At 44.6% G+C, this 27,141-nt stretch overlaps 1 protein-coding gene across 4 annotated transcripts; it reads left to right on the top strand.

Annotated features, from left to right (window-relative positions):
- Window positions 1–1,025: 1,025 nt before the first annotated feature.
- Window positions 1,026–27,141, top strand: SOAT1 (sterol O-acyltransferase 1). Of its 4 annotated transcripts, XM_050307536.1 has the most exons (17): window positions 1,073–1,107; window positions 3,610–3,734; window positions 4,111–4,244; window positions 11,440–11,498; window positions 15,920–16,068; window positions 16,176–16,235; window positions 16,550–16,657; window positions 18,194–18,476; window positions 19,539–19,617; window positions 20,280–20,361; window positions 21,042–21,087; window positions 22,213–22,342; window positions 22,753–22,850; window positions 23,345–23,443; window positions 23,930–24,065; window positions 24,815–24,960; window positions 25,726–27,141. In XM_050307536.1, the coding sequence occupies exons 3-17, from the start codon at window positions 4,121–4,123 to the stop codon at window positions 25,780–25,782; spliced, it is 1,656 nt and encodes a 551-aa protein (XP_050163493.1). In that variant the 5' UTR covers window positions 1,073–1,107; window positions 3,610–3,734; window positions 4,111–4,120; the 3' UTR covers window positions 25,783–27,141. The 4 variants fall into 4 exon arrangements, with proteins under 4 accessions (XP_050163492.1, XP_050163493.1, XP_050163491.1 ...); XM_050307535.1 differs by lacking the exon at window positions 3,610–3,734 and having other exon boundaries at window positions 1,026–1,107; XM_050307534.1 differs by lacking the exon at window positions 1,073–1,107 and having other exon boundaries at window positions 1,292–3,734.

Here is a 27,141-nt window from a genome sequence, read left to right as displayed (position 1 = left end):
TTGAAGTTGGGGGGCACTCCACTTCTACTTCCCTGTAAAAATACCAACCCTGGCTCCCATTTGGAAGAACCTCCCTGGGGAGGACATTTTGAGCCCGGGTGTTGCGGGGAGCACTTGTTGAGCAACCCTCGTGTTACTGCTGAAGGACAAGCACAGATAACACAGTCGGGCCCTGCTGGCCTTGGCTGAGGTGTCCTCCCAGGGCCTTGAAATATATTCTCCTTGTGCCAGGGTGTGGGGAGCAGGGGGGCCTGAGGGCAAGGGCAGACACTGCCTGTAGGGGTGACTGAGCCCAGCCTTGGGCTGGGTGGGCACGGCTGTCCCACATCCCAGTTGGTCCCAGCGGCTGGACTGACACAGCTGGATCGACAGCTGGAACCGGGACTGACATCCCATCAATTGGATTGACTCGCTGGAACTAGGACTGACTGACATTCTCTCAGCTGGATTGACACTGGAACCAGGACTGGTGATCTCTTTTTCTTTCCTTCCTTCTTTCCCTTCCTTCCTTCCTTTCCTTCCTTTTCTCCTCTCTTTCCTTCCTTTCCTCCCTTCCTTCCTTTCCCTTCTTCCTTCCTTTCCTTCCTCTTCAATTAATCTCTTCCTCTCTCTCTTACCTTTCACCCTACCCCTTTATCCAGAACCCACTGCCGTGTGCTTGCATAGCAGCTCAGGGGCCAACTGACCGATTTCCACGCCAAGTGTATAACTCACCAGTAAAACTTTCTGACTGTTTTCTGACTCTGACTCTTGTCGCTCCTTTTGAGCATCTGCCAGCCTTGGGTGCTGCCCTCCCTTGAGGGTGGGTCTCCACATTTCTTGGCATTATCCCCCGCCTCAGATCTCGGGGAGAAGGCGGCGATCTCTGAGGGGATGGGGGGGGGGTGAGGGGGTCGCTCCCCCACGTGCACCTCACGTGCCGCGCCCCCCGCCCCGCCCCTCCCACGCGAAGCCGCCTCCTCGGCCAATGGGCGGTGCCGCCGCTCGCCCCGCCCCCTGCGCCGTGACGTGCGCGGGCCCCGGGAAGAGGCCCCGGCGGAGGAGGCGGGAAGGGGGCCGGGAAGAGCGGAGCGGAGCAGGGAAGGCACCGGCCCCGCCGTCCCTGAGGTGATGCACCGCGGGGGGAGGGCGGCCCTGGCGGCGGCCACAGCACCGGCTCCGCGCCGTCCTTCCCCGCCCCCGGCGGCTCCCGGAGCTGTGCGGGGTTGGCGCTCGGGGGAGGCGGGTGTGTGCGGGGAGTTCGCGGGGCAGGAGCTGGCTCGGGGCCCGGGCAGCGCGTCAGGCGGGTCCCATCGATATCCGCAGGTTTAGGGTGGGTTTTTTCCTGTCGAGTGTTTTGCGGGCGAGCTGGGGGTGTCCTTAACTTTGCCCCGGTCCCTGCCTGGATCGCGGGCAGCTCTGCCGCGACCGAGGGTCTGCGAGTCAATGTTATACCCCAGGGTCAAGGGCCGAAGGAAAACTTTGTGGGTCTGAATGGTCTTTGGAATAAGGTTGTTATTGAGTGTGTTCGGTGTTGGAGGCAGAGCGTTGGAACTGGGTGATCTTTCAGGCCCCTTCCAGCCCAAACCATTCCGTGATTCTTGGCTGTTCCTCACCGAGCCTTTTGAAATGCAAAGATGAACTTCCCACAGGGTGTTGCTTTTCTCCCTAGGCATCTTATAATTAATTACCGTATTTCGAAAGGCAAGAATTAGAAGCTCAAGGTTTGAGAGCCCTTTCCGAGTACAGTAACGCAGTCGTGCCTGTAAAATCAGGGCATTCCTGGTGGGAAATCTGTTAATGGGTTTGTGGTTCTGGAAACCTACAGCTATAGTTGCGGTTGTGGATGTCCTACAAGTGCTCGGAGTGGGGTGGAGTGACTGTTAACTAATTGTGAGGAGCAATTTCCTCTTATTGAGGAGATGAACATCTGGAGTTATCCTGGCATTGTGTCATGAATGATTCAGTTCTAGCAGAGATTAGAGGAAAGGTCTGATGCCCTCTTTAGGATCTGATGTGCTGATAGTTGCTTAGGTACTATAAAGTTACACCTCCATTTATATGGGAAGTAGACTGGGAAACTGTCTGTTTTCATAGATTTTTCTCTAGCAGAGTTCTTGTTTTGGTGTGAAAAAGGCTTTGTTGTCGTCACTTAGCCTATCTGAATTAATAACTTCAAGTTGCTTAACTTTTTTCTTCCCCCCACGTGATTTTTCCTTCTCCTATCCTGAAATCTGTTATTTTTTTAACTCCTTTCTGTTAACCTTTCAGTGAAATACTGTAACCACCCTGTGCTTCCTCACCTCTTGAAGAAGACGAAAAGTGTGCTGAGAAAAGAATTAAAGTTGTGGTCCCCTGTTAGAGCTGGAAAACCTGCACCTGTAAGGATCAGGAGGCAGTGAGAGGCTCCGGGTGGCCCAAGGAGTAGCTTGTTGGTGCATGAATTTGGAAGGCAGCTCGATTGGCCCATCCACTACTCTGCAGATCCTGTTCCGTGATCAGAGTGATCCGTTCTTACCCTGCGATAGGGGTTTGGGCATCTCTGTTGTGTAAGAACACACAGCTTGGCATGTTCAGCTGCCTAGTTGTAAGTCCCAGGTGGGCAGAATGATTCTTTGCTCCAACATGATGCAGCTGTGTCTGTACTTGGAACCTTGTGGGAAGCCTGGGAAGTGTGAAGAGTCAGGTATTCCTGATGGGGACTGATTCACTTTTAAAAGCAGGGGGTTTGCAGCAGTAACTTGTAAAGAGCTGGTAGGAAGTGGGTATGACCTGGCAGCTGCCTTTTGGGGCTGGTGAAGACAGTTACTGTAGGAAGATTTGCCACATTCTTGTCTGGTTCTTTCTGTTCTTTGTGTAAACTGTTTGCATTATGTAAATGATGACAAGGTGAGCTCTCAGGTGGTGTGCAGAGCCAGCTCTGCAGCTTGTGGGCAGCTTGAGACCTCTTGAGACACAGCTGACAGGGGCAGTGCTGCAAGAAATGGTGATTGAATTAGTGACTTTGATTGGTGGTGGTGTTTCTCCCCTGTGTGCTGTGAGGCCTGCAAGGAGAATGGAAAGACTGTTCTACTAGAGGGACAAACACAGGAAGCCGAGTCCTGGAAACCTCTGATCATAGTCTTATTTCCTGTTTGCAGAAGTGCCATGCTCTGTATTCTGAGGAAATCCATGCTGAAACAATTCATTTTTTCACAAGTGCATGAGTTTTCCTTGCCTGCCTGTAACAGCTCCTCTGTACTGGTGCACGTACACTGTTCACCAGCAGCCAAACACATCTGCTGCAGAGTTTGTGCCAAGGTGAAAAAATGCATTGAGTTTGGAAATGTAGTCACATACATGCCTGTGTGGTTTTCTGGAAAAAAATCTGAACATTTCCCTACATCTCCAAGAGATTCTTGAGCTGAATTTTCATGTGGAGTGTCCTGGGATGTCACTTGGTAACCAAAGTAGAATCTCTTTGTGCCCTTCTTGTTAACTGATAATTTTGTTTTCATCCTGCTTGCAGTGCTTCAGGTGTTCCCTGCTGGCAGCTCTGTCCCCAGCAGTGACCTTTGTCATCCAATCTGGTGTAGTTCAAACCTGATTCTCTTCCCGTTTCCCTGTGGTTTGCGTTGTCTGTCCAAGCAGAGCGCAAGGATCCACTGAGGAAGCTGCTCTTGCAATAACAACTGAAAACTTCACAGGAAGGTGCTTGGCTCAGGCAAAATCTTGCTGGTGATTCGGCAAAGCAAACCTGCCAGATCTCTCAGAAGGCAAGTCTTGCTGTCCAGCTGACAGTCAGAAAGGATTTGCTTTTTGGTCTTTTAAAGGTTTTGCAAGGCTTAAGTTACTGTAAACACTTCTAAGGTCTGCAGGGAGAAGGGGAAGCTGTGGGGAGACGTTTAGGTAGAGGTGGGGGAACTTGCTTGGTTACTTTGTTCCTTTACTGCTTGTAGTAAGGCAGAGGAAGTGGGATCCACAGGCACTGACTCACACGAGTGTGCTGAATTTCCTCTATCTTTGCTCTGAATTTGTAGTGGAGGGAAGAAACTCAGTGTGCAAAAGGCTATATGAATTTACTACTGAACAATGTAAAGAGTTAATGAGTTTCTTCTGTCATTAATTATCTGCTCTCCTTTTCTGGCCTAGCTGGGTAACCATGGCAGGTGACGACTGTGTGAGGAAACGCCAGTCTGGCTCCACTGCACCCTGCAAGACCCTTGAGAGTGAAGAAACACAGAGGAGACCTGAGAGCGAGAGGCTGTTTCAAAACTCAAGCAATGGTGAGATCACTGCTTTGGGACCAGCTGGACCTCTGGCACATGATCTCTAAGGTGTCCTTCCTAGCTCATGGCTCTGGCCTCTTTGCTCCTTCATTTTGTTTTTTCCCTCTCTGGTGGAGCTCCCTGTGTAGCAGCTGCACCCCTTCAGCAGGTGTGGGTTGTTTGGAGTGCTGACCTGCAGAACTTTCCCTAGGGAGCTGTGCTGCAGTGCTTACTGAAAAAGTGATTAATTGTCAGAGGAGGAGGAGATGCATTAATGCTGTAAGTGGTGCAAATGTCTCTTGGCAGCACTTTTGAGTAATCCTGGTAAATGTTTTTTCTGGGACTTCATCTCACTTCCTTTACAAGCTTTAAGTACAAGACTTCTCAGGATTAAACATCATGGTGTTTAACATACCTGACAGACAGGTGGAGGTGGGATGGCACATGGAATGATTCTCTGCTCCTCTGGGGTTCTGGTGGTGTCAGGACTGCTCCCTTCTATCCAGTCTCAACCTGGGCTGCCAGAAAACAGAACAATAAATGGTTGGGTTTATATTCATTTGTTTTGTGGTCACCTTAAGAGTTATGTGGCTTGTAGCTGGCTTTGTGGAAGGGTCAGTGCTGCCATGCCCTGTCCCTTGGGTTGAAGGGACAATTGTGTGGCACAGTGAGTGGTTTTGCCTGTGGACTCTGTGACTGTCTGTAATTCCTGGTTTATGCTGTACCACATTCTGGCCCAGTGGTCAGCAATGAAACTGCATATTGTTTCCTTTCTCTTTGGGACACAGATTAAGCAAATAGCTAAAGTAGTTTATCACAATGTGCCATGTGAGTATAAGCTCCAAAACACTGATGCCACTAACTCAAGGAGATAATTCTTACTGATATGCTTCTGAATATTGTCACTATTTCATAGTACTCTTTTCAGCTGAAACGGGAATTGGAGCAAGTTTAAGTTTAGGACAAGTTAGATTTGTTTTTGCAAAAAATACATTGGAGAGACAGTCATCCCACAAACTGCTTGGAGAACTGGGATTTTAAGCTGATGGTAGTACAGTAATTTTAACTGGGTCTGTCAAATGGGACTGTCTTGGAAAATTGCAGGGAGTTGGTGGCTACTGAAAAACAGTCATGATGGGTTTAGGAGTAGACTAGTACCTTTTTAACCTCTTTTATGTATGGGAACTCCTTAACTGTTATGAATGAATTTGAGTTCTTGCAAGGTTTTGGATGAGCAATAAATATAGCAGTGATAATTAGTGCTTAATAGGTAGGTGTGCCTGTCTTTAAAGGTCTTTCCTTTCAGCACCTCTGAGATGTGGCAAAACATCACTGAAGGTGAGATGCTGTGAGTGTGGAGCAAGTAAACATCCTGGGGTGGATCTTCTGAAAGTGTACTGAGCCTTCCTGTGTGTCCCTGTGCCTGCTGGGTTGGCTTGGAACAGTACAGTGTGCATTTTTAATCCTGTACAAATTGTAGTGAAGGACAGCAGGGAGGAATCCTGGTTAGTTAAGACCAGGTGCATCTTGCCTGCCTACGTTGCTGCCGGTTGAGCAGAGGTGTCAAAAGTGCCAGTGGTTTCTGTAGACTCTTTGCTCAGCACAGTGATGGGGACAAACACAGGGAGGTAGGAGGCATGAGTCTGATACCTTGAGGCATGGGAGGAAGATGCATCCCTCTGGTCAGGAGTTCCTCTGTACCATGGGGTTAAATCAGCATCTCTGTGACCCAAACGTTGCAGCTTTATGAAGTTGAAGTGTTCACGTGTTGCATATAGTGGCCCTTTCTGTGAAAGCACAGCTGAGGTGGGAGGAATTTCTCCAAAGCAGCAGCCATAGATGTTTTTCCTCCTTCTTTTGTCCTGGCTCTTCAGTGTGAATGGCTGTTTCTAAGGCATTAGTGCTGATATGTACAAAGGCATTGTGAGGTTAATGATCTGCGAGTCTGGCAACAGCCTTTTTGTGCTGTAGCATCTTAACGCTGGGTGTTGAGGAGAATTTTACACAAGATGCATGTTGCAGTCAAGGGATTCCAACCAGGTCAAGAATCTATGCATGTGAATATTGGAGCATCTTTGTAGCAGTTACTTCTGTAGAAAAGCTAAATCACTGCCGTGATTACCCACCCTTGATCCTCTCTGATTATAGCAAGCACAATCTGCTTTTTAACTGAGGAGTTCATGTGTCAAGGGCCCATTGACTCGTTTCCAGAAGTGTGTGAACTTTCTACAGAAACTTCTGGACCTCTAACCCTTTCTTCATTAACTCAAATGCTTTGGCTGATACTAAATTGCTTAGAGGAATAATTTTAATGCATGTATTGGCTTTAGAGCTACGTTAGGTCTGACTCTCCATTGGTATAGTTGAGGTTACTTTTTCTCTTGCCTCATCATTCTGCAGGCTGTCTCCTTGCTTGGCTTCCAGGAGTGAAGAGTTTGCACTCAGGTACACCCAATTTTATAGCAGTATTGTTTCTATTTTGTAATTAGTCAGCCTGTAATTTCACTTCGACAGAGTAGCTGAATGTCAGTCTGATATATCACTTCTTGAATTGGCTCCAGTGTTGTAATTAAACAACTAATTTGGGCCTGGCATAGAGTCAGCAGATGATCTGGGTGGCAATAATCCCCTCTCAAAAGCCAGATCTCCTTAATAAGATTAGTCTTATATGTTTTCAGCTGGAGATACATAAATACAGAACTGTTCTGCCTAATGGGATATTGGTATCAGGCAGTACTGGTTGGACGAAAACTCACCTGGAAGGAGCAGAATAGAAACTGCATGGGTAGATTTAAAAGGTTAGAGAGGACAGGGATCCTAAGTGTGCGTCTGAGTTCTCTGAAAGGCTCAGATTAGTCATTCAGAACAGTAAAATGGTGGTTTTGGGGTCTGTCCTTGTTTCCCCAGAAATCAGGAAAGGATTAGAAGCGTCTCTGGGGGCTGACCTGCAAACAAGCAATGTGGCATATCTGTTTGGTGTGAGTAAGGCTTTTGGTAGTGCTGATCTTAGAAAGGGGTTATCTGCCAGTGGAGAGGTTACTGTCGATCATTCTCGGTGCAAAAGGTCATGGTGATGCACGAGTTGCATGTGGCCACTGATGGAGGAGGAGGAGGGAGCTCTCAGAGAGCAATTTGGAAAGCTTTAGGCTTTGCTGTCTGACTCACAGTAGTAAGTGTTCAGTGTATGAACAGGCTTTTTCTTGCAGGTTAATGGATTTGGGATTAAGCTGCTTGAATTGACCGTCTTGGATGTGTTTCTGAGATGGATCAAACAGAGCTGTTTTGTCTCACTGGGTTCTGGCAATTTTGTTCTCTTGTGTTTTGGAGCCTGTGGGTTAGGTGAAGGCTCAGCAGTTTTTTCTGAAGAGCCTGTGGACATGGTAGCATGATATAGAGAATGCAGGTGTTTCTTCCTGCTAGTGAAGAGGCTATTTGTGTCCCCTGTACCTTCAGAAGTGACTTTTAAAGCTCATTATCTCATCCAGCTGCAGTGCAGTGTCCTATGGCCTGTGCATTCTTTTAAACAGGTCAGCTGAGTCTAACATTAACTTGCCTCTATCTGCTGAGTGGCCAAATAAACTACCATAATTAAGAATAAGGCTCATTAGCATCAAATTATTAATCTGTGTTGTACCAGATATGGAACTCCTCCCCTCTTCACAGTAGCCTTGCACTAGGCTGGCTTTAACACTGCCTCGCTTCGGAAAACATCTTGAGTGTTTTTGGAGAGGGAGCCTTTTAGTCCAGGTGTCAGCAATGAAATCCTTCTGCCTATGTTGCTTGAACCTCTTGAATGGTCGGTTTCCTATCAAGAAATAAGTTGTTTTTTTGTTGGATCCCAAGCTGCTGTACCAGTAAATCATAGGAATGGTTTGCTGCTCTAGTCATCTCAGCTGTCACTTAGATCTGTAACGTGCAAGAGTGGGTTGGGGACAACGAGATCCTTTAGGAAAGGTAGTTAGTCAATCTTTTGTGAAACCTGAGTTGCTCAACTTCTCAACAATTAAGAAGCTTTCTCAATCTTCAGGTGATTTTTATTAGCCTGGTTTCCTATGGAAACAAAGTTTACATTCACATTGCTCATTTGTTTTTTCTTCTGACTTTTGAACCTACTTGAAATTTGGGCCGTACAGAGGAGTCAGTCCTACAAGCACTGGTTTCTAGAAGCCCAAGACAAGTGGTCAGCTAATAATCTTGTTAATGTCCTTGCTGGTGGGAAGGCAACAAAACTGCTGTTAGAGCTTCTCCCTGTGAGCAGAGCTCTTCCAAAGCAAACTCTGTTTCAGTGTCCTGTGAAATTGGCCGCGATTCTATACGAGTCTTCAAAGACAACATTTTTATCACTTTAAACATATTTCCTGTTTTCTTAAGGCACATCTCAACTTCAAATGCAGAGATGTGCTTGCTTGTATTGTGCAGCCTTGAGTCCATTTTTATAATGCTGTTGCAATCCCAAAGTGATACAGAGGGATCCAGTCTTTGTTTTCAGGGTCAAAAGAAAGTGAAGATGTAGATTCTTTAGCAGTGCACATTTCCTTTTAGACTCAAAATCATGTGATGAATCTCTTCTCCAGTGACCTCACAGAACATGAGTGGCAGCTTGCACAACAGGATGAGTAATTAAAGATGATGAGTTTGTATGTTCTCTGGTATCTGCCTTGTGACACAGTTGAGTTTATGGGGCAGTGCAACACAGCACAGTGAGTTGGTCTGGAGTTGGTTTTCTTCTATGGGAGATCTTATTCTGGAAAAGATGTGACAAGCTCATGAGGAATTTTTCCTTTGTTATATGAGATGCTTATACTGAAGACAGATTTTGATTTCAAAACCTTTTAAAAGATGCTGTGTTTCTAGTCTATTCTGTGGTTAAAATAAAGTGTCAGCAGGGACACTGCACACAGTTTAGCTGTTACAGCATCAGTAGGTCAGAGACTGGCCTTGTTTCCTGTGCAACCATTAAAGCTGTACATTTGATATAGGTAAAACTCCATCCATCTTTAAGGCCTTGTAAGTCAAAAAGGGTGTTTTATTAGCAAATACTATGCCTGGGTAATTATAATAACTGAGGCTTCAAATGCAAGATCTGACAGGAAATACATGGCCAAAGCAGTGGTTGTTTTATTTTTAGCTTAGCTTACAAAGGAAACAGTGCAATCCCCTAAGTCTCACATGTCCTCTTTGGCCATGTTGGGTGGCTTCAAGAAAACTTGGTAAGAGTCTTGAGAATTGGCAGCTGGATAAGAGACACAAATTCTTAAATTTTTACAGGGAAAGGTTCATTAAACTCAGCAGCTCTGTCTGATCTAGCAGGTCAGCAGGAGCTGGTTCTTCACACAGGAGTAATGGGAGGAGAGGACAATTGTGGAGTGATGTGGTGAGGGAGTAGAGTCACTGAGATGATATGGAGGGGATACAGTTCTGCTGCTCGTGGAATAACTTGATTTTTTTTAATTTTCTTTTTGTTTTTAAATTTATTGGGTGTGAATCCATTTAAGACCAGCAAAGTGCAGGAACTAAGTGGGTCAAGGGTATCTTAAATTTCTCTCTGTTTGTTTTCCAAACTGCTGTTGTTCAGTAAGTGTAACAGCATGATGAGTTTAAGTGCTGAGATAATTTTTTTTCTTTTGTCTGGAAGGTAGAGATGCTTAGCAACTGGGAATTCTATTTTTGGAAAAATATATCTTTACATGCAGCCAAAATTTGTGGTGTTAAGCAGTTTCCTTGTTTGTTGTTACATTAGAGGGCTGCTAAGTAATGGGCAGTTGTTGTTCTTTAGACTATATCTTGTGTAGTACTTTTTATAGAGAAAAAACAGTTTTCTTGCCTGATTACTGGGAAGGGGAATTAATGCTAACAATTGAGCACAGCTGCATGAGGGTAAAGCCTCTTGTTTTGTTTAACTCTTCTCCAGTATTGAAATTGGGGTCGTTTCTGAAGCAGGTCTACCTAAACCACTTACAAGCAGTTGCTCAAAACAGTTGCTCAGAAGAGCACCCTGAGAAGGGTGAGCATCACAGAAACACTTGTGTCAATGAAAATGGAACTGCATTTTGTGTGCAGGGGCTGTGCCCATGCCAGGAGGTCAAGACAAGGAGGCCACGTTTAGGCACTGTGATAGTGCATGAATCTGTCTCCCTGCCACACAGCAGCACAACTTCAGCACCCCTTCAGCAAATCTGTTAGCTCGGGCTTCCCTGGACTCTTATTAGGGAATCAGTTCAGTAACTTCTTTTTCTAGAAGTGGGAATGTTGTCTTAGAAACAAGCTGTAATCCCGGCTGTGTGTCCGTGTGAGGTGTTGCTGTAGCTATAATTGCCAAAGGATATGCACAAGGCAAGCTTTGTTGCAGTCTTTGCACCCTGAGTAGTATTTTAGGGGGTTGGAAACTGCTGCTTTAGTCTTGCTTTTCCTCCACATGCAAGACTCTGTTTTTAGTAACTTTATCTTCTGTGTTGTTCTTACTGGAGAAGGGAACCCCGACTAGTCCAAAATGTCTGATCTGTGGGAGTTGCTCCTCTTGATGTAATAGAGGCATCTCAGATGGGTAGAGTTCTTTATGCCAAAGAAAAGTGATATTTGAGGCTTTACCCATATTAGTAATGATAAAAGTCAGATGACACTGATGGCACGTTTGCTTAAGGGGTGAAACACTGAGGAATACAGTCATACTAATACCTAACACTTCTCCTGGGGGATGAAGGGCGTGGGAATAGCCAGAATAATCTTCTGACTTGCCATTCAGCCTGTTTTAGAGCTGATCACAGTATTTCACTGATAGCCATGCCTTGACTGCCTTGTCTGTTGGCAACGTAGAGACCTCCAGACAAACTAACCTTAGTCTGGTGTAAGATAAAGCTCTGATAAAAGATCAGCACACTTGGATATGACCTTCTAAGGGTTGCTCTGATTGCTGCTTCAAGGCTGAATGTGTTTAGAGACCTTGGGAAGATTTGCAGTGTTGCTGATGGAAAATAAAGCTTTCAAATACCCAGCATGTTATCAGCTGTTGACTGCCTGACAGTTCTGGGATCCTAAAACACTTGGTTGTAGCTTATGAAGTTCCTGCAGCTTTGATTTGAGCTTAGTGGGACCTTATTAGAAGTCAGAAATACTGTTGAAAAGTTGGTGTCTGAGCTACTATATGTTGTGCTTTCTGTGTTTTCAGACATGCAGCTAAAATTGCAAGTGTTAAATGTTTGCTTTCCTTCTTCAGGCCGTGTTGATGTCGACCACGTGATAACAAGGAAAATGCAGCTAATAGCAGAAGCTGAGGTAAATATAATCCTTGCTTGTGGGGTGGAGCAGCATGACTGACCCTCAGTGTCTTTTGGAGAGTCACTAACCCAGGAGCACAAATATCCCTGTACAGTCCTAGTTTGGGTGCAGTGACTTTTCCACAGTCCTCTTTCTCTCACCCACTTGGCACAGGAGGGGTAGTGTTTATCAGATGTGGTTCTGTCTTCCTTGACCCCAATAGGTTGAAGTCCAGAGATAAGAATGAACTTTGAGACCTGTAAATAAAATGAAACTTCCCTTACCTCGAACTTCTGGCAATGTGATTATTAGCCAGCCTGCCTGCATATTTGGAATGCTCTGTGTCCTGCTATCCACTGAATAAAGGGTAACAACACAGAGCCTGTATCCCACAACTTCTGTTGCCCTGGCTGTGGAGATGGCCTTCCTGAGCCTTGGAAGCTCTCACTTTTTGTGAGGGAACAATATCCTTAAAGAAAATAGCACCAGGTGTTTCTGACATCATCTGCATCTGTGTGAGCTGCCATTGTCTTAGATTATATTAAGGTGATTTATGCTCAAATTAAATGAAGTTGGCCAACAATGAGCTGCACCCTCCTTGTTAACCATTGTTTTGTGGCACCCGTGTTCCTCAGGGCGAATCGTCCTGCACTCTTGCATCATTTTATTGCAGAGAATTCCGTGGTAAAGATGAAGTAATCTCATTGTTCCAGCTTTTTCTGAATAGTAGGGAGTGGATACTTATAGAGAAAAACACCTTGCACCTTTGAGATGTTCTCCTGTCTTTTTTTTTTCTACCTCTGTGGGTGGTAATTTATAACAGGTGTAACAGGTAATTTATAACAGGTGTGAAGAGTATTTAAATGTCGTCTGCAAAGGGTGCTTTTTGTGCTGAAACTGCTAAAATCCAAGCCATCAGAGGGATAATCAGCTCGGAATTTTATTTTGTATGTTGTGCTCTCCTGTTTATCCTTACTGAGGACATGGGAGATCAAGCCTTACAACTTTTCTCTGCAGACAAAACAGCCAGTGTTAATCACCGTGCTGGCAATGGGTGTTTGCAGGAGAAAGCTTGCACTGTTAAGCACACGAAGCTTTGAAAGTTCCAGGGAGCAAGGGGACAACTTGATCTTGGATTTCTTTCTTCAGGAGTGTTCCTTATTTATTTATTCTTTTTTTCCTTTTTTTTTTTTTTTCCTGGCCACAAGTTTGGAGACACACTAGTTTGCAGACAGAGTGATCTCTTATTTGCAAAGAGAATCCTAAAAAAACAGTGGGTCAGTGGTGCTTTAATTAAAATATTTGATTGCTGAAGTTTGTCCCAAAACACGGGGAGTTCAGGTTTTAAGCCCTGACTTAGGCAGCTTGTAGATTTTATTTAAGGTGCCTCAAAGCTACAGTAATAGATAGAAGGCTGAGGAAAAAACCCACCTACTGCAAAATACCTGAGAATTGCTCGAGTGCCAGGCCCTTTTGTTGTGTGACAAAAGCTGGACAAGGGCTTGGATTGCAGTTCATCTGTTCTGTGATGGGTGTCTGAGGTCTAGGCAGGTGCTTGGCTTGTGAAAAGCCTGGGCACTGACAACTCCACAGATAGAAATAGGATTTGTAGGAGCTGGAACTCGTGCCTAAGGAGGCCTTCAGGCACCTTCAGTCCTGTCTGGAAGCTGTTGTCACGTCTCAGTGACCAAAATCACTAAACCTGTCAGAATGAGTAAAATGCTGGGGAACTGTTGCAACTTTAAACCACAGGGTTACTTCCCTCAACTTTCTCTGACTTCTCATCAACTATTGGCCAGCTTCTGCTTTTTATGGCATAGCATTCTTTTCGTGCTTGTTGGTTTGTAATTACAGTTACTGTCGGGTCTCTACTCTGGTTGTATTTTATTTAATCTATGGAGAACTCACGCCCTGCTCTCCCAGTCCAAATACCTGCACGTGTTGGTATCAGCCCTGGAGGAGGCAATCCCAGAGTGCCAGCTAAGGGGAAGAGGTTCTTCAGGGAAATACCACGTTAAACTCCCATTGAGAAGAGATTAGGCTGAAAAAAAAGTGGAGACACTGTAAAGAAAAAAAAAAAGACACTGTTTTGGTGGGAATGAATAGTGCTTTGTTTGGCATAGAAATTTGAGCCCTCCAAGAGGAGCAGGAATTTCGCTTTGGCGTTTTTGGTGGGGGTATGTGTGTGCATGCTGTAAAACTAGAGAGCACAAGTGGCTTCTGTTACAGGTTGTATTCCCAAGTACTCAATATTTGGGGTTTTTCCTCCTGTTTGTAAAGGAACAAGTCCATGTCTTTTGCAGAGACAACCCTCTGCCTCCCAGAAAAGCAATATCTAAGAGTAGCCAGATTCTAAGAGCTTCTGTTTTGTTAAGCACTGGTGAAACTTATTTATTCTATACTGGAAGTTGCCAAATAGGGGAAAAATGTTTTTTGAAGTTAAATATAAATCTGCTCCTTCTCCTACTGCAGCTTTTGTTTCAAGAGATCTCTCTGGATCTGACTACAATGGAACAGGAGGAATGTAGAGTTCTGATCCACCTTGACTTCAGGGTCTCCTGGTTTGATGTGGGCTTACTTCAGATTGTCCTGGGGTTTCTGTCAGGGAGTTAAACTTGCTTTCTTGGCTGTTGCATTAGGCAGGAGGATTTTGTAAGAATACATCAACTGTTCATGTATTTTATAGAATTATGGAATGGTTTGGGTTGGAAGGGACCTTAAAGACCATCTTGTTTCAGCCCCCCTGCCCCGGGCAGGGACACCTCCCACTATCCCAGGTTGCTCCAAGCCCCATCCAGCCTGGCCTTGAACACTTCCAGGGATGGGGCAGCCATAATCATTCTGTGCCAGTGTCTCAACACCCTCCCAGGGAAGAACTTCTTCCTACTGTCTAACCTAAATTTCCCTCCTTTCAATTTGTACCCATTCCCTGCTGTCCTGTCACTACAGTTCCTGAGGAAGATTCCCTCTCTGGCTTCCCTGTAGCTGCTTCAGATCCTGGAAGGTTGCCCTGAAGTCTCCCTAGAGCTTCTCTTTTCCAGAAACTTTACTTTTCAACCTTATGAGAGAGTAGATGGGAGTGGGGAGTTCTGAAGGTGATCAGAGAAACACAAGTGTTTCTTAAGGCAGCTTGAGCAGTGAGAAAATGAGATGAAATAATAAGTAGTTATCATGTAGGAAGACTTGGCCCTTGAATCTGGAGGCAAACTGGAAAAATCCCAGGCAAAGGATGGTCAGATAAATGTGGCTATTAGACACTTGTATAAAGGAAACCCCACACAATATGCAAATTATGTTTGAAATAAGTCATAAGAATAACTCTTAAACCACTTTGCAAATCTCAGGGTCCTCTCTGCATGTCATAAGAGAATTTGTATCACAACAAAGCAATCCAGAGCTCAGTGCAGCACTTTGTGTAGAAATAAGTAACTCGGAACATTTTATCCTTAAGTTTCTCTTAAATGCGTCAAGTTTTAAAAAAACTGCATGGGGTATGGGAGGTCAGGTCTTTAAAAGTACATGTTATGAGACTGAATAGCAGATTGGCCTATATTGCAGACAGGAATTAATTACACATACTAAATTCAGGCAGGACAAAAGGGATATGAAAACATCTTGGCATTTTTCAGTCTGCCTTTTGAAGAGAAATTATAGCCCTTGTCTGTATAACTTATTATTTGGAGGGTTAAATAATGTTTTTCTTTCTAGAAATGAAACTCTTTATCAGGTGAAGCAAGCAGGCTTTGACCAGAGTGGCCTGTGCTTTATCCACAGCTGATTAGCTCCCTTTTTTTTTTCTTTTTTTTTTTTTGCACTGTATCCATGCACTTTGCCAAAAAGTTGTTAAAGGAGATGCTTATCTATGGTTTTTCATGCACCTGAAGAAGCCAAAGTCTCTGGTGAACCAGATACTTCAGAAGTTGCCTTTGCCTGTTAAAATGAGAGATGAAGAATATGAATAGGCTATAAATGGTGCAGCTGTGACATAACTGGCTTTTAATAAACCTGTATAAAGCTGCAAGAAGAAAAGGGAGCGCAGGGGACTCAACTGGGATATTTCATCCCACAAATTCTTGAACTTGTTGGTTCCCAGTTTTGGACACTAAGGATGTGCCTGTGGTTAAAATTGAGGAATGTTTTCTGGGACTCAGGTTTTAAGTTGACGCTATAAAATAGGAGAAACACCTGCCACTGTAGACATATGTATGAAGATCAACATGTTTACTTTGTTTCTCTGTGGTGCATCTGACAGAGAAACAGAGATGTTATTCCAAGTCCTGAGGTGTGTGAACAGGCCAGGATGAGCCCCTGATCTGTTGGCAGGAATGTTTTCTTGATGCCTTGCTCTGTCCTGCTCCGGGATAAGTAGGAATGTAAATATTTTAGGAAAATGTATCCAGCAAGTTAAAGAATTTCATGCTCTATTTTCACTCTGGCAGCAACTGAAGCCAGCTTTCATGAAGGAGGTGGACAGTCACTTCACAGAGTTTGTGAACAGCTTGGTGGCAAAATCGGCGCTCCTGGATTCCTCATCTCCAGCCTCCCTCTTCCCAGCTTCCTGCTCAGAGAAGGAATTGCACAAAGCCAAGTAAGCTTTAAGTTTTAACTGTTCTATAACAAGGCTATGTTTCCTGGAAGCTTTATTTCCCTTTTTGTCTCAAATGTTCTTCTCTTTTTTTTTTTTTTTTTTTGCAGGAACTCGAGGGCCCCTCCAGAACATGGGAAGATCTTTACTGCCAGGAGGTCCCTCTTGGAGTGAGTAACTTAACTTCACATTTTCCATCAAATTGACTGAAAATACCCTTGATAGCAAATTAAAGAGCCTTTGCTTTGGGGTACTTTCCTCATCACCACCCACAGCCTTCCGTTCAATCCTGTGTGGATTAATCTGCTCAAGCCTCTCTGTTTCTTTTATAAAACATCTGTACTACAGCTTGCAGGCTTCCCCAAATGTAACCCTTAATTACAGCCCTCTCAGTCCCACTGGGATAATGGCTAATTATCCTTTGTCTGAGGATATACTGAGGGCTGGCACCCAATTTGTACGTTAATTTTCATCTCTCCCTCAGTGAGCTGTTTGAAGTGAGTCACATCAGGACAATCTACCACATGTTCATCGCTCTCCTCATCGTCTTCATCCTCAGTACACTTCTAGTAGACTTCATTGATGAAGGAAGGTAGGAGTGCTTTGGAGAGTACGTGAAGCTGCAGAATGGTGCAGAAAGAAGGGGGAATCAATCCTTCCTTGATTTCAACTTGACATAGAATGTATGCTGGAATTCCTGTTGAGGGGATAGGATCATTTCAAACTGGATAGCTGGATATTAGGAAAATATTACAAATTGGTGTCCTACATGAGAATTGTGGCCAGCACAGTTTGGCCTGACGTGCTTAGTTCATCACAAGGCTGGCAAAAGAGAACGTGGACTACTTTAGTTGAACATCTCTAATGAGAAGGTGGCTTTCAGCTGCTTGTGTTGCTTGAAGAAGCAACACTGTTTAGAAAAACTTTAAATACTTCAGCAGTCCTTCCTCTGTTGAAAAATGGCAGCTCTGGAACGCTGTTCTTGTGCTTAAATAAAAATAGAACTTTGTTTTTCCTGGGGAAAAATCTCAAGGATGTTGGCACAGCCTCTGCTAAGATAGTGCTTTGCAGGTAGCCAGTTGTGGAAAAAAAATTGTGAAAGACTGCTTTCCTCACACTTGCTTGTTGCTTAAATAATGTTTTGGCAAGCTGTATCTCATGTAAACAAGGAGGATTACATGTTTATCTTGCTGATTATCTACTCTTTGGTGTCTGGGTATAAGAACAGATTCGTGTGCCATTGAATATTTAGCTGATCCTAACTTACTAGTGTATGGACACTGGGGAGAATTGGTATTTACCTCTAAAATCAACCTCTAAAAGCCCTGATTACGTAAAAAAAAATAAATTTAAAAATAATTGCTGTGGCTTTGATCTGATCATTTGGATTCAGTTTGCAGTTGATCTTCCACGTGAGAACAAATACTTTTTGTTGGTGTATTCTGTGCTATCATCTCCTCTGATCTTAGTTTAGAAGAGCTGCTTACTGCAGGAGTAAGCTCTGGTCACTGTGGTAGCCAGTTAAGTTGAACAGCCTTTTCTTTATTGTTCTTATGTATCAAACTTGATTAAAGGACTCGAGTACCTGATGCACAACTGTTGGACATATTTGGACTGACCATCTAATGACCCTGAGCCTTTTGGGTGACTTCTAAACTGACTCCATATGGAATGCCCACGGATCTCACAAAGCAGGATTAAACTAGATTTGAATGGTGCATGTTAAAATACCCCATGCCTGTAGAGGTGGGGAAAAAGCCTCTTTAGGTGTTTAAACTCCTGGGAAGAACTGATTCTCAGTGACTACGTCCTGGGAGTGTTCCTCAAAAGCTCTTTTGGACCCTGGTTCAGCACTGGATCGTTTAGTCACGTGCTTGTTCTTAGCAGGGGTGAGCTTGAGCATATTCTTAAAGCACATGCTGATCTTAGAGTTGTGCTTAATTAAGCCCTGGGGGCTTAATTAATGGGGTTAAAGTGACCATGGCTTGCTATTGCCATGGTCTCTTCCATCCCAGCTGTCAAACAATTATGGTCTGGAAGCTTTGTGTTTGTAGCCACTTAGTGGACTGGGAGTATTTCTAATGAAACAATGGACACTGAATATTGTCTCTCTCCTTGTTCCTTCTAGGCTGGTCCTTGGATTTGATCTCCTGGTCTTTGTTTTTGGAAAGTTCCCAGTTGTCTTTTGTACTTGGCTGTGCATGTTCAGTGCCACAGTTGTCATTCCATACAACCTTTTTGTGTGGTGGGCCCAAGGCTACTGCAGTTCCTCCCGTCGTGGAATCCGCTCGTTCTTCTATGGGATGTTGTTCACGCTCTTCCAAATAGCTGGGCTTGGCTTTGGGCCAACCTATGTTGCTGTAGCCTATGCCCTGCCTCCAGCTTCCCGTTTCATTGTCATACTGGAGCAGGTAAGGCCCTACCCTGCATCTTTGGACATACTGAACTTCATTTTCACAATGGAAAGGGTCCTTCTCCCTAAAGGAGTCAAGTGTTAATTTAATGAATTGTCCTACGTTTGCCAATTAAGCCAGGGCTGTGGTTTGAGTTTGCCTGTGACTTGAGAAAGACTTCATTTTGACCTGGAAACCACTTGTGGGTTTTTACCCTCTATTTAACATTTTACTGTGTTTTTTTTTTTTTACTTCAGGGCTGAAATTCCATTTCTTTCTAGTTGTCTTGAGGATGCTAAATGCTTGAAACAAATTTTAAGAACACACTGTGCCATAGTTCACAAGGAAGCTGTAACACTCCTCTTTAAAAAGCAAACTCCCAAAAAAGCAAGAACACAGTTGTCAAGTGGTTCCTGTTTCCATTTCTGTTCCCAAGAAACAAGTGTCTTTGCTCTGCAGTCAGAACTTTATTGAAAGTGGAACTTTTTTTTTTGGGGGGGGTAGGGGGCAGGGGAAGCAGGGGAAGAGTACAGAAGTGGTCTGGTTAAAACAAGGATGGTCAGAGATGAGTGTAGCTTTCAGAATTAACCTTGGACTGGCCCTCCTTTTGGCTCTTCAGTGTTAAAGCAAAACAAAAAAAACCCTGCTCTGCAGCTGTGCACAATTTACATGTGGCACAACCTTATCTCCAGGTAGGGGTAATTGCTGTGCAACACATCTTCAAGGATTTATTTTCAAGACATTGAAACATCCTGGCCTACTGAAATGGGATAGGGGTGTTTCCCTTCAATTTAAAGTTAATATTAGCTGGTGTTATTCAGGGTCCTTGTGTATGTGGTGATCCTGTGAGTGTAAATGAGATGTTTTGACTCTCCCGAGCCATGATTGTTACTGCAAGTTTCACTTTGCAGAGTTTTAAATCCATATCAGTTAAACAGGCTTGTGGTGGGGGAAGTAACTCTACTCCTTCTAGAAGGAGCAAATTGGAGAAAAAGGCAGTGAAGGTATTGCTGTAAAATGTTTGATCCAATCTCTGTTGGAAAGTGAGAGTATTAAGCTGCTGATCTCTTGGCCTTGCAGGTCCGTCTTGTTATGAAGGCTTATTCCTTCATCCGGGAGAATGTGCCCAGAGTCCTGTCCTCTGTGAAGGACAAGTCCAGTGAGTAACTTGCCCTACCTCATTTTACAGCAGGGCACAGCCAGCTCTAATTTCCCCTCCATTACTTTGAGCTGCTCTCACGAGCTGGAGAGGTGGGATTTGAAGAGGTGACTTGGGGTGGGGAGGTCAAAGGGCTCTGCATCGTAATTTCAGCCTGAACCTTTTCATTTGGTGGTAGGCAATGAGCTTGACTGTTGTTCAGGTTTAAGTCATTTCTGGATCCGAAGTCTTTGTTCTGTAGATTCCCTATTCCTGCTTTTAGGGGCAAAAAGTGTTTGGAAGCTGCCAGCCCACCTCCAGCTCAGTGTTCCAGTTGAAATGGCAGCAGTTGTAGAATAGAAGCTCTTTAAGCAAGACATGCTAGAGCTGAACTGAACCTGTGTATTGATACAGGCCTTGCAGCTTCAAAGGCCATGTGATCCCAAGGTGTTAACAGCTACTTAATTACTCTCACTTATTAACTGGGCTTCACGGTGGGGAGACTCCATCTCAAAGATCTCCTTTGTTTTATTCTCTGTAAGTCCATCTCTTCAGTTCCAGACTATGGTTTCTCAGGTGATAGGGGTTTTGTGTTGGGAAAGGGTATTGGGCAAACTGAACTGTCAGTAGGCAAAAAGATTGCAGAATGTTCTTTTTGATTTTTATTTCCCCCCTCTGCCCAGGCACAGTACCTGTTCCCAGAATCTCTCAGTACCTGTACTTCCTCTTTGCTCCCACCCTCATCTACAGAGACAACTATCCCAGGTATTGTGAGCAACAACAGAACATGAAAGTAGTCTGAAAACTGAAGCCAACATTAAGCATCCCTGGGTGTGATCAATTAATGAGTGAGAGATTTCACAAAGATGTGGTAAAGCCAGTAATCTGGCAAGGGTGGTAACCTGGAAACTCACTCTAATGCTCACAGTATTTTGACTTTACAGTTCTGTTTTTATTTCCTTGGGAAACACGCTTGAAGTGAAGCAAATAAAGATCTTGCTACAGATTATCTAGTGATGGACAGTTCCTGCAACAGGCTTGTGTGTTTTATGTGGTGCTAATAAGCAGCCCTGACTCCAGTTTGAGGGGAGAGGCTGAAGCCTTTATAAGTGGGAACTCCCAAACTTTTCTGTACACTGCTGTTGCTCTTTGGCAGTGTGAAGTCAGCGGTCCTTTACGTGACTGTTGGGCAGATCCCCCCCCCTGCCACGTAACTGCACAGCACTGCCCTCCAGATACCTTTCCATTTATGGAATTGCTGGAATTGAAAGCGAGGAACCAGCAGTTTGGGCAGATATCCTCTTAGATGTCAGGAGACTAAGACTTCTGGAATTGAAAACCTGGTTTTTTTCAGACAGTAGGTCAGTAAAATCAGCAATTGAAGGGGAGGGGTTTACTGCTTTGAGCTCCTGTTTAGCTGTGGTATCATGTGTTCTTTTTCCCAGGAATCCCACGATAAGATGGGGCTACGTAGCCACCAAGTTTGCACAGGTGAGTAGTGCAGCTTTTTGCAGAGTGCACTCTTGGACATCATCTGAGCTGTGTGGCTCAACAGCTCTCCCTTTGGCACTAAATCACTCTTTACTTGGTGTGGGCTGACCAGAAAAGAATACCTTTTGGTGACTAAAAAAGAACCTGTGACCTTGGTGCACTAATGGTTGTGTCAAAGAAAGAAAAGAACTTAAAAGTCTTTAGTTAAACAAGCCTTTAGACTCCATTCCAGACAAAAAAAGTCTGGGTGTGTGTGTAGAGCAATACCCATGCACTGGCCTTCTTTCTTTACCCTGATTGTAGTGCACTGACACAGCTGCCTCCCTGCAGATACTCAGAGCAGTTTTGAAATAATGAGGCCTGGAGTCCAAATCTCCAGTGCTTATTTGAGCTTAAGGTTGACTGGCTCTTCCCATTTGTGGCCATGAGCTTCAAAAGCTTCTTGTGGATGTGTTTCCAAGCAATGGATTTGTGTGACTGAAACCTTTCCTGTCACACAATGTGTTCATGGTTTAAAAAGCAAAACAAAGTAGAAAAAAAAAAAAGGGCAACAGAGACAGGCCTTTGGCTGCTTTGCCCTTGGACTAAGGAGGGTGACAGAGCACACACCTATCTTCCAGCAGAGCAGTTAAACCCTGACTCACATTTTGACCTCAGCATCCAGAACGTGGGTTCGTGAGCCAGAGAAACCCTGAGGTGGTTTGCCCTGTAAACATGTCCTTTAGGATGAAAGAAAAGTAAGATTTAATATTAGATTTAAGTACAGTAAGTATTTTTCAGTTATTTCTGCCCTTGTCTTGGACCTAGATCACAGGCTACTTCCCCCACTCTGGCATTGGCACATATCTGTTGTGTCATAGCTCGTAGTTGATAGGACTGGGAGGAACTGACAACTGCTGGAGTAGAAAAAACAAGTTGATTTTGCTTCTGGCTGTCAGTGAGCTACTGGGATTGCTGTGGCTTACTTTGTGCCTGGATCCTTAGGGAGGTTTATTGGCAGCAATGTAAAATAAATTATTTTGGCTTGTGTTGGCAGCTGCTGTTCTTTCCTGGAGCTGGCGAGTGGTGATGTGTTAATTGTGTATTTCTCTTCTGAAGTCAGACTTTTGGGTATTTTTGTTCCAGGTGCTTGGTTCACTTTTCTATGCCTACTACATCTTTGTGAGACTCTGCATTCCTCAGTTTCGCAACAGTAGCCAAGAAACCTTCAATCTTCGAGGGCTGGTCCTGTGCATCTTCAACTCCATTCTGCCAGGTCAGGCCTGGATCCATGAGTGACTGTTACCTTTGTGGGAGAGGTGGGAGGGAGAAGTGCTTCATATGAGCTGTATTCATGGCAGGCAGAGATCAGCAAAGGAGGTCTTGTGGACAGATTTCAGCCTTACAGTGTTAAACTTCAGAATCAGCAGCGCAAAATAAATGCTGGGGTTTGAATTTAAATGTCTCCAAAGTGAAGTTGTAGGCTCTGAGGCAGCCCTGCTTTGCTCTCTGGGTTAAACTTGGCCTAGTGTGGTGAGAAACAGGAATGCTTTCATGCTACCTGTACAAACCAGTAAATCTTATGTGTGCCAGTGCCTGTAAGAACAGCCTTGACTGTGCTATGTGCTCTTGCTTGTAGCTGAGAGAAAACACTACAGAACCAGTCTGCATCTCCCTTGTTTCCAGGTGTACTGATTCTGTTCCTGGTGTTCTTTGCGTTCCTGCACTGTTGGCTCAACGCATTTGCCGAGATGCTGCGTTTTGCAGACAGGATGTTCTACAAGGTAAGAACCAGCAGTTAGAGCTTATAAAGCCACTAAAAGTCATTGTTCATTGTCCTGATGGAAAGGAAAGAGGAGGAAACTGAAGATTGTTTTAGCAAACAAAACATCCATGGGACTTGGCTTGTGTGCTGTTAAAGCTCAAGTTTGTTGCTGTGATGTAGAAGGGATTTGACTTCTGCTTGGCAGTCTGAGTTGTTTTAAGGTGATACACCCTGTGCACAAACAGAACCAGCCACTAGACCTACCCAGCAGCTCCACTAGCACTGTTTTTGTTCTTTTATCACATCAGCCACCTGCAGTTTGTGATAAAACCTAACTTTATTATACCAAGTAGAGTGTTGAAAGTGCGATGGAAAGTGGTTTTTTGTAGCCAAATTGATATGTTAGCTTGGTATTATTCTGTTCAGTATTTTTCAATTTGATGATATCCTAGAAAAGCCCTGTAGAATGGTTTATCCTTAATTAGATTTATAGTCTTTCAACTGTGCTTTCAGGACTGGTGGAATTCCACATCCTATGCAAACTACTACCGAACCTGGAACGTGGTAGTACATGACTGGCTCTATTACTATGCCTACAGGGACTTTCTTTGGGTGAGTAACAAGCAGATGTGTTCTTTTGTTAATTAAACATTTAACTACTGGGCAAAACAGTACCTTTGTCAAACTGCAGCATCCCTGTCCGTTTAGAAGCACAAAAATGTCTCACGTCAGCTGTTGTGGGTATTCACTGTGCTTTTTAGGGAGACAGATCCAAGTCCTTAGTGTGTGCAAACTGTGGGTCTGAGATGTAGGAATGCAGGCACTGACTCAGAGCTAGAACTCACATTGCACTGTTTTGATGAGCTGTGGTAGATATTTCATGAGTGGGCTCAACCTGAGAACCTGTGCAGGAGACCAGAAATATGCCTGAAGGAAAACACCTAAACCCCAAGGTGCTCTGTAAATCACCGAGTGTGTCATGTGTGCCTCTTGGCTGGAGGAGGCCCTTCTCAACTCAGGAAAAAAACATAAATGTTGCAACAAACAGCCATAACCCACATCAGAGTAGCTCCTAATTGGTATCCTCCTCTCTTCCAGTTTTTTGGTAAGAAGTTCAGAGCAGCAGCTATGCTGTCTGTCTTCACTGTGTCAGCTGTTGTGCATGAGTACGTTCTGAGCATCTGCTTTGGCTTCTTCTATCCAGTTCTCTTTTGCCTGTTTGCATGCTTTGGAGGTAAGTGACCAAGGAACAGAGGATGGGAGGGAGCTGTGGGGGTTTTTTTTAAAGCATGTTTTGCCCTTCTGATAGTGATCCAGTCATTCTTTAGGTACTACCACACAGGACTGTTTCTTGTCCCAGGGTTGGAACTGTGAGTCCAACTCTTGTGACTCTGGCTCAGTAGATATATATCTGTATACACACAGAGGATTCTGAAGTTTGGGAGTTAAAGGAACAAGATATTGGTGAAGAGGAAGAGAGCCCTATATGATATACTGCTGGTCCTGTGGGACTGCACACAGTTTAATAGCACTGCTTCCTCTTTGCCAAGCTGCAGCTGAGTTGCTGTGTCTCAGCAGGTTGTAGGTTGTCTTCTTCAAAGTCATAGTGTAAGACAAGTATTGCTCTGCTACTACATTGAGGAAGAGCCTCCTTAGAAGTTAGAGCTCTTGCATTTCATTTTGGGTTTTGAGTTGGAGGGCTCCAATAATCTCTAGGCCACCTCTGCCATGTCTTGTCACCAGGGTAGCAGAGATACTGATCCCCAGAGGCACAAGGTGGGACACCTTTTTTGGCAAACAATAGTAGTTGCTCTATTACCAAGCATAATCAGATTTTCTTGCACTACACTGACCTCATGGAGTGGCCTTGTTGCTCCAGAGGTGAAGTGAGAAGATGAAGGGAGAGGAAGGTGCAGTGAAATCGGTTGATCTTTGGTTTTGAGTTTGCCTCTAAACGATGTTTCTGGTTTCACCTCTTTCCAGTGGTCTTCAACTTCACCCTCAACGACCGTCGGAAAGGGCCCATCTGGAATGTGATCATGTGGACTTCCCTCTTCCTGGGCCAAGGTGTCATCATCTGCCTCTACAGCCAGGAGTGGTATGCGCGCCAGTACTGCCCCACGGAAAACGTGAGTGACTCCCCTTCCCTGGGGGATAACCAGGGGGCTGGCCCTGCCTTGCTGTGGGGAATGGCAGAAGTTCTATGGCACAAGGCTTTTTGGCAGTAGGAGCTATTCAGTCTGCAGGCTCCCTCACAGAAGTGCTTTCGGTATTGCTCCTTCTGTGCTGGTTGTATTTCACTGCTTGAAACTAAGGGTGGTTTTCCCACATTTCTGTGGATAGAAACCACTGTGCTAAACCTCATTTAGGCTGTGGGGATGGAGGTCGAAGAAACTTTCATGGAAGGCCCACAGAATCTGTGCCTGTTGTACCTCTGCCAGGCTGGAGTGGGTGGCAGTGAGAAATGGTTGCCTGTAAATGGTCAGTTTGGGGTTTTGTTGGGGTGTTTTCTCCGACTTCTAACTCCTTTTCTTGGGTACCAGACTCTGTTCTACATAAAACTTCCTGCTGTACTAGCTGATTTTCAGTTTTAACCAAAGGGATCCTCAGGCAACCGCTATTTTAAGTTTGATTCTCCTCATTTAAGAGTTTGCCATTGTAAATGACTTGGCTTCCTGATACAACGTGCTGCTGGGCACAGCATTTATCTGATGCACGAGGACTTCTGGCTGTGGCTGCACTTCCAGGCACTGCTTAGCGAGGGTTAGAACAGGGTTGCAGGGTGTTGAAATGGGGTTTGATCTTTCCTGCTAGGCAAGTTTGACTTCAGGGGCTCACACCACAGCTGGTGCTGTGGGCCTGTGACTAACTCACTGCCTCTCCATGTTTTGCAGCCCACATTCCTGGACTATTTAAAGCCACGCTCGTGGTCGTGTCACACGAAGATGTGAAGATGGTGTCCTCTGGCTGTGTCGTCACAGAAAAACAGAGTTGTCCTCCAAGTATTTGGACCAATGATTTAACTCACTACAGACTTTTTCTAAGGGAAGTTGTGCCTCCTGATTATTGGGGAGAAACTGTAATTTTTTTTAAGCGTTGCTGGAGCAAACCAGTTGACCTGGATTTGCAACAGACTTCATAGGCAGCATCTATTATGTGCTGTCCCACTTTGAGCCATTTCCATGCCAGTAAAACATTGAGCTGAAGGTGGAGACTACTGGAATCCTACTCATCCAGGGGTCCCCCCAAGTTGCTGCTTTTCTGGACAAGAGGCAAGCTAGTCAGATTTGCTGGTAGCTCATTGTTGGCATCCGTCCACCTTCCTTAGCCGTCCCTCTGCAGGTTTTTTTTTCTCCCTTTTGGTAACGGGATGTCTACAAACCTTCTGTTTTCTGTGTTCCTGCCTGGCACTGTGACCCAGGCAAGTGGCAGAGCAACAGGGTGTTTGCCTTCTTGCTCTGAAGATAGCCAAAGTATTCCTGGCTGGCTTTGAATTGTGTTCCATGTGCGTTGGCTGCCAACAGATATAAAATGGGCAGAGGGAGAGGGGATTGTCATTGTGCTTGTGGCTGCTTTGCAGAGTCAGGTTTGGAAGCAGGGCATGGTGTGTGCAGTCTTTATATGACTTTCTACACTGAAAATTTGTGTTTTATCTGCATTCATTTAGTTCCCAACTGTCTTACAGCATTTTTGTTCTCTGAAGGCCCTTGTGACTCAAGGAATAGTTTTTCTTCTTGCTCTTCCTTTCTCCTGCTCTAGATAATCAATTCTTTTAACATAATTAACTTGTAAAAGAGATTTTACTTCAATTTGGCAGGTGCTTTAAGGTATACACAGTTGTTAAGGGTATCTTTATTAAGAAAGACTTGAAATACTACAAGCCAACTGTAAGAAAATAGGATCAACATTACAGATACCTGGCACAATCTCGTTTACCACGTGCAGCTCAGCACCTTGGTGCCACTTGCCCACATGTGTTGCAGCAGCTTCTAATGCTGCTGGGGAATGAGGGTCAGCTGGTGGAGGTACCTTGACTTTGGTGAAGGGGGTCACCTGACAGAGATACCTTAACTTTGGTGTCAAAGATTTCAGAATTCCTCAAATGTTCTTTATTGGCGCTTTTTGGTGACAGTGTTTCTGTACTGACCTGCAGCTCTGGGTGTTTGACACCAGCAACTATCGGGACAGCTGATGGACTTGTCTCCCAAACCACTTCAGATGCTCCTTTGGGCTTCTGTTTTCATTGAGTCCACCTGAGTCAGAAGGAATTTCATGGGAGAAATTAAACTCTTCCAGGTGTTCAGTCTTCA

Source organism: Myiozetetes cayanensis, unplaced genomic scaffold, assembly GCF_022539395.1.
Source record: "Myiozetetes cayanensis isolate MyiCay16 unplaced genomic scaffold, myiCay2020 scf12, whole genome shotgun sequence".
Taxonomy (NCBI): domain Eukaryota; kingdom Metazoa; phylum Chordata; class Aves; order Passeriformes; family Tyrannidae; genus Myiozetetes; species Myiozetetes cayanensis.
The sequence above is the reverse complement of the archived record's forward strand: the minus strand, read 5'-3'. Positions and strand labels throughout refer to the sequence as shown.